Source organism: Lycium barbarum, unplaced genomic scaffold, assembly GCF_019175385.1.
Source record: "Lycium barbarum isolate Lr01 unplaced genomic scaffold, ASM1917538v2 unchr_scaffold_120, whole genome shotgun sequence".
NCBI lineage: Eukaryota > Viridiplantae > Streptophyta > Magnoliopsida > Solanales > Solanaceae > Lycium > Lycium barbarum.
The window spans coordinates 4,046-11,019 of NW_026843430.1; the positions used below are offsets into that span (position 1 = coordinate 4,046).

Genomic DNA, 6,974 nt, shown 5'->3' on the forward strand with positions numbered 1-6,974 from the left:
AAGGCGTGTTTTGCTTCCGCCATGGGCCTTCTCTTCTGCTTCACCGGGGGAAACCTCCCGTCTAAGCTGAGCTTGTGAGCTGCTACTTCCGGCGATATACCTGTCATATCTATATGGGACCATGCGAAGCAATTTGCGTTAGCTCGAAGAAATTCAATTAACTTGCTCCTGAGCTCCGAGGTTAACCCCATGCCCAGGTATACCTTTCTGTCCGGTAGGTATTCGAACAAGATGATCTGCTCCAGTTCCTCTACTGTTGACTTGGTTGCGTCCGAGTCATCCGGCATGACGAATGATCTGGGCACACCGAAGTCATCCTCTTCGCACCCCGGGTCCAACCCTGTGTGCTGTGATTGCTATTTGGTGTCTGTTTCCCCGGTTGAGTCCTTCTCCCTTTGATCCGATTTTTCGGGCTGAGGTGTCGTTTCCTCGACCGCGAACATCTCCTTCGCAGCGGGCTGTTCGCCTCGGATGGTTACTATCCCCTCCGGTGTCGGGAATTTCAGCAACTGATGCAATATCGATGGCACGGCCCTCATGCTATGTATCCAGGGTCTGCCCAGTAATGCGTTATACTTCATGTCCCCTTCGATCACATAGAACACCGTTTGCTGGACAGTGCCATTGATGTTGACCGGCAATGATATCTCCCCCTTTGTGGTTTCGCTCACCATGTTGAACCCGCTCAGTACCCGGGCTACCGGTACGATCTGATCGAGCAGCCCTAGCTGTTCGACCACTCTCCACCGGATGATGATAGCCGAGCTAACTGGTTCAATCAAAATACGTTTAATCTGAGTTTTAAAGATAAGAATAAAGATTATCAATGCATCATTGTGCGGTTGAATGATGCCTTCTGCATCCTCGTTGCTGAAAGAGATGGAAACCTCGGGTAAATAATCCCGGCTGCGCTTGTCGCGAACAACAGAAACCTTGGCCCGTTTCATCACCGGCCCTCGAGGGGCATCGGTGCCCCCAACTATCATGTTGATTACATGCTGGGGTTCTACTGGCTCGGCCCTTCGATGAGCCTCCCTTTCCTTGTAATGATTTTTGGCTCGTTCACTCAGCAATTCTCAGAGATGACCATTCTTTAGTAACCGGGCTACCTCCTCTCTTAGCTGGCGACAATCCTCGGTTCTGTGACCATGGGTTCCATGGTATTCACACACCATGCTCGGGTCCTATTGGCCCGAGTCCGACCTTAGAGGTCTTGGCCATCTTACATCCGGGACGTGGCCAATGGCCGAGACGAGGCCCGAGGTACTGACGTTGAAGTTGTACTCCGATATCTTCGGTAAATCCATGTTGCCGGCAGAGCTTCCGGCATCGCTTCTGAATGAGAGACCCGACTGTTCGACGGGCGCTCGACCCGTTTACTACTATGACCGGAGAACTGGCTTGGGCTAACCCTAGATTTCTCCGACCTAAATCTTGGCTTCTCCGAATGGGAGTATGGCCGATACCTTTCCCTCGACGACTCGGCCTTCGTCTCGTAACCTTTCCTTGGTCTCTCAAAACTTTTGTTCACATTTATTGGCCCCGGGGGAAGTTCGAATTGATCATCCTCCACCCGAATCTTCGACTCGTATCGGTTATGGACATCAACCCATGTCACAGCCTCGTACTCGAGCAAACTCTCCTTTAATTTGAACGAAGCCGTTGAGCTCTAAACATTGAGCCCCTTTGTGAAAGCTTGTGCAGCCCATTCTTCTGGGACCGGGGGGAGCTCCATTCGTTCCCTTTGGAATCGGTTAACAAATTCACATAGTAATTCATCGTCTCTCTGGGTTATACGGAAGATATCTGCCTTACGGGCCTGCACCTTCTTGGCACCGGCGTGAGCTTTTACGAAGGCATCGGCGAGCATTTCGAATGAGGTGATCGAATGCTCGGGCAGATGATCGTACCATGTCAACGCCCCTTTTGACAAAATTTCCCCGAACTTCTTCAGTAATACCGATTCAATTTCGTCTTCCTCCATGTCATTGCCTTTTATAGCGCAAGTGTATGAGGTCACGTGCTCGTACGGGTCCGTTGTGCCGTCATATTTCTGGATATCCGGCATTTTAAACCTCTTCGGGATTAATTTCGGGGCTGCACTCGGAGGAAAAGGCCTTTGGATATACCTCTTCAAGTCCGAACCCTTCAGTAAAGGCGGAGCCCCCGGGATCTGATCCGAGAGTTGTATGTTTCGATCCTCTTTTCGATCGAGTCTACCCGCTTTGCCAAAGTTTCGAGCATTTTTAGAACCTCGGTGGAGGAGCCAGCTCCGGATCCATTGCTCTCGATAACCCGTGCCTCTTCCCTTCTGGGTTCAGCAACACCACTTGTCTTCTCCGGGGTCGTTGTATCCCCTCGGGGTTGCAACTGGGAAATTGCGATCCCTTGCTCGGCAATCGCTGCTCTCTGTTCCTGCAACATTTCAAAGATTAAACGTAAGTCAATATTGTCATTAGGTGTATCCAGGTCTTTCTGGCCCAGTGTCCGGGACAAAGTAATAGAATTGTGGGTGTTTAGAGGATCAGTGGACGGTAAGGTGGCATTCTTCTGGTCCATGGTGTTTTGACGGTTGAGGCCCTCCATCGAATTAACGGGGTTAGGATCAGCGAGGTTTGGTAACCCTCGTGGGCCGCTGCCTTCATTTTCAGCCATGATCTCGTTGTTGTTGACGTGACCAGATTGCCCACTGTCAGCCATTTGGTCCGTTTTTTCTGTGACGAACAGAAGATGTTTTTGGTTTTGATGGGTAAGGTAGAGATCAAAGATCAAAGACCACTATTATCCTGGCCCCACGGTGGGCGCCAAACTGTTTACCCCGAATTTGGATAATCAATTAAATTTGTAGGTGAGGTATAGGATATATGGTTATGCCTTGAATCCCTTTGATGGAGAAAAGAAATATATGAATATACTATGAGGAGGCAGCTAATGATCGGTGGTCTGCTATGCACTTGTATGTTTGTTAGTATATGAGTGTTACTTGATTGAAGAAATGTAAGAGATAAGCACAACAAATATGGACCGAATCAGATGCTTGAGAGAGAGATTTTATATATATTTTGCTATTACAAGAGTTTTTGATATGGAGGAGCCAACCCTTCAAAAGGAGGACAAGACCCCTTATTTATAGTATTTCCCCATGGGCTTCATACAACATGAAAAATAAAATAATAAAGAAAAAGCTCTGAGTTGGGTTAGGTTGACCGCACGACCTGACACCCGTACGATTGGCAGTTGAACATGGCAGGACGTTATCGACGCGTGGCAACCGCGCAACGGATCTCCCGGACCACCGGCCATGATAAAACGGACTAACGGCCTCGACCAAACGGACCAATCGGCAACGACCAACTCGGCCATGAAGAAAACCGGACCAAATGATGCCCTCCCTGGCCTTGGTCCGAGCGTTCCTCCGGTTCAAAATGGAAGCCTTCGTGCACGTTCTGGTTAATTTCTTCCTTCGGTCCTTGGTCTCACCGGTTTAACATAAATCCGATTTTTACCGTATACATATTTAAGTCTTTTACTACCGCGAAGTGAGATCAAACTCACTAGTAGCAAAGAAAAAGTAGGGTTTCAAGATCCAACTCTCTAGGAATAAGATAGTCAGAGAAATATCAGGGTATTCAATGATAATAGGGAAGATAATATTTAAAAATTATTCATAATGGAGAAATTTAATGGATTTTACATCTTGTATTTTGGGTAAACTAAAGTTACCATTCTTGTTCTTGAACTAAAGAATACAAGCTGCAAACAATAAACTTTCGAGTTAGGGTTTCAAGATTCAACTCTATATATAACGACACCCCTGACAAAGACATGCTGATACAAAAACAAGAAAACTTGAAGAGACAACAAGAACAAAAGAAGGATTTCTGTGCACAAGTTACTGTTCAACTTATGTTGAAGGAGATTCAAAAGGGTTCCAATGCTGAGAACATTGTGTTGTCTCCGTTATCATACACTGCTGTACTGAACATGACAGCAGCCGGAGCAACGGGACCTACGTTAAACAAATTCTTGAATATCTTGCAGTCGACAATATCGATGATCTGAATTCCAAGTTCTTAGATATGGCTGCTATAGCCACGAGCAATAAGGGTGATGGGGGTCCTGATGTGTGCTTCCTTAGTGCACTCTGGCTAAAAGAAACACTTTGTCTCAAAAAGTCTTACCAAGAACTAGTTAAGAATGTCACAAGACAACAGCAAAATATGTTGATTTTGGACGAAAGGTACTATTGTTTTTTTTTTTTTTTTTTTTTGTTACAATATTTTCTTGTTTTAGAAAAAGATTTATATATGCCCTTGATCAGATGTTAGATTGAGTGTGATCTCTCTGTGTAGATATATATACACATAAAATCCATATATTTTATAAATTAATCCTTATTAGGGAGTTACAATTAAATATTTCTATGAAGTAGAGAAGACCACATATTAGTTCCTTATGTAAGGAGTTCATCTTCATGTACTTCTAAGAAAAGTATTGTTAGATTCGGTCTTTCTCAGATTTATAATTGAATTATATTTTCTTATAAAGATATGAAATATAGACTACTTATAATACATTTTTATTCTTACATGTTTGAGATGAGACCAAGGAGCCATTTGGACATGGTTTGAAATCACGGTTTCAAACCATGATTTCAAACCATGATTTGAAACCATGTTTGGACATGTAATTTAAATATCTTAAATTGTATTTTTTCTCTTACAGACATAAAAACCCCACAAGTTATGAAAACTATCAAAACATTCTCAATTCTTATACATTCTTACCAAATGAGCAAGTCATAGTTCATAACAAAATTAATACGCTATTAGAAGGCCTTTCTAAAAAATGCAACATTAATTGATCAAACTTTAGTTTAATAAAAACGAAAATTTAATATAAATAGTAATGTAACTACTCTTTAATATATAATCATCCCACATGGTAGACATAAATAAAGGTTGGTGGAAGTTAATGAGGTTGGTAAATGGTTGGTGGGAGTAATTGTTAAAAATATGTACCAACTTATGAATATTTTTTTATAAAACATAAACTTATGGATCAAGTTTTATATTTAAATTTTTTGAAACCATGAGATGAAATGCATGTTCAAATGCTGGTTTCATCTTATGGTTTCAAACCATGATTTCAAACCGCATGTCCAAACGCCTACCAAATGAAGCATCATGCTCAGTTATTTGAGATTAAATGAAGGGCATGGTGACTGAGGTGGTTAAGTTGATGTTGTATTATTCAATGTTTCTTATCGTCACTACGATTTTCCAACCGGAATATTTTTAACAAATTAGATTAAGATTTTTATTGATCATAAGGGGCGGCTACGTACATACAATTCTCTATTTTTAGGTAATGTCAAAGTGTGCTTAAATTTTAATTCCTTATCATGGGCTTAGTCTAAAAATATCGCAGATTATCACTTGAAAGGTTCTAAGTATCAGAATATACAATCAAATAATGAAAAGTCCTTGACTCTCCTTCCCTCTACTAAATACTACTATATGGAAAGGTATCCAAGCCGAACTACCACAAGACTTAACTTTCTTATTTAGGCACATACGAATGCATAAAACGACATATGAATTATAGTAACATTTCCTTTTTTGACATAAACATATTAATAACATGCAGGAGGAGGTGGTAAAAGAAGCTAAGTCATGGGCTAAGTCTGCAACAAAAGGCCTTATTGATGAAGTTCTCAAGCCCAAGCACATCAAGGAAAGTACAGTCCTCTTACTTGGAAACGCCTTATATTTTAAAGGTACATGGAAAGATAATTTTATTGAAAGCCTCACTCGAGACAAGGATTTTTACCTACTCAATGGAGGCAAGGTTCTAGTTCCCTTCATGACTGGTTGTCATAGTTATTTATATGGATCATTTGAAAGTTATCAAGTGGTTAAAATTCCTTATGAAAAAGGGAAGAATGATAAAAAAGTCTTCTCCATGTACTTTTTTCTTCCTAATGAAATATTAACAAAAGTGAACTCTGATTCCAACTTCTTCACACAAGATTTCGAGCTGTGGAATGAATACCTTGCTGCATTTTACATTCCAAAGTTCAAATTCTCATTCATGACAGAAGAAGGGAAAACAACAATGCAGGATATGGGAATGAAACTACCTTTTGACGAATCTTGCATGGACCTAACAGAGGTTGTGGAGAATAAAGATGATTTATATGTCTCCATGATAATACAGAAAGCATTTATAGAAATTGATGAGAAAGGTACTGAGGCTGCTGCTGTTACTTTCGAGTCAGAAGATGATATGGGATGTTGTTTGGATGATGGTCCTCCAAAAAAGTTCGAAGCAGATCATCCATTCTTGTTCATGATCAGAGAAGAGACAACAAGTTCGGTATTTTTCACTGGAATTGTAGTAAATCCTCTGTTAAGTGGATCCGATGATAGTACAGCCAGGGACTGATTTTACCAAAATCTTGAGAGGCTGGTAGCTAGCTTGTTTAGTTATTTTTAGATTTTTAAAGATCTGGGTCTATGATGTATCACATCTATCATGCTTGTGACTCTATTTTTCCTATTATGAGTATGTCATTTACTCAAAGAAAAGGGAAATTTCAAAGATTTACCTTCAGGTCTGGCTTCATAATATTAATCTTCCTTATGATTTATGATATTACTCCTACATCTCTTATTTGATTTCCTTGTACAAATCTTTTAACTTATTTATTTTTGAAAATATCTCTTGGTCCTAGTGGGATCCTCATTCTTGTTGATAGTATGTCCGAATAATGGTCTCTCATCATTCAAGCAAATATATAAGATCAAATTTTTGATCTTTTCTTCGAAACCATCACTATGCTCAAACCATCTGCCCTCTCCTATGCCACCAACTGTTGTGTTTTTGGGTTTTTCCCTTCCTATGTGGATTTGGATTAATAAAACTCAATTCAATTTGGACCAGCCCACTTTTATCCTAAAATTCACTATATA

At 41.0% G+C, this 6,974-nt stretch overlaps 1 protein-coding gene across 1 annotated transcript; it reads left to right on the forward strand.

The window, feature by feature from the left end:
- Positions 1–3,825: 3,825 nt before the first annotated feature.
- Positions 3,826–6,522, forward strand: LOC132625636 (serpin-ZXA-like). The gene is made up of 2 exons (XM_060340258.1): positions 3,826–3,975; positions 5,650–6,522. The coding sequence occupies exons 1-2, from the start codon at positions 3,826–3,828 to the stop codon at positions 6,445–6,447; spliced, it is 948 nt and encodes a 315-aa protein (XP_060196241.1). The 3' UTR covers positions 6,448–6,522.
- Positions 6,523–6,974: the final 452 nt, after the last annotated feature.

Bases quoted from the DNA above. Each gene is read 5' to 3' on its own strand.
- LOC132625636 (XM_060340258.1), top strand. From the start codon at position 3,826: ATGCTGATACAAAAACAAGAAAACTTGAAGAGACAACAAGAACAAAAG. The intron at 3,976-5,649 runs GTACTGAACATG...AATAACATGCAG, and splicing joins CTCCGTTATCATACACTGCT to GAGGAGGTGGTAAAAGAAGC.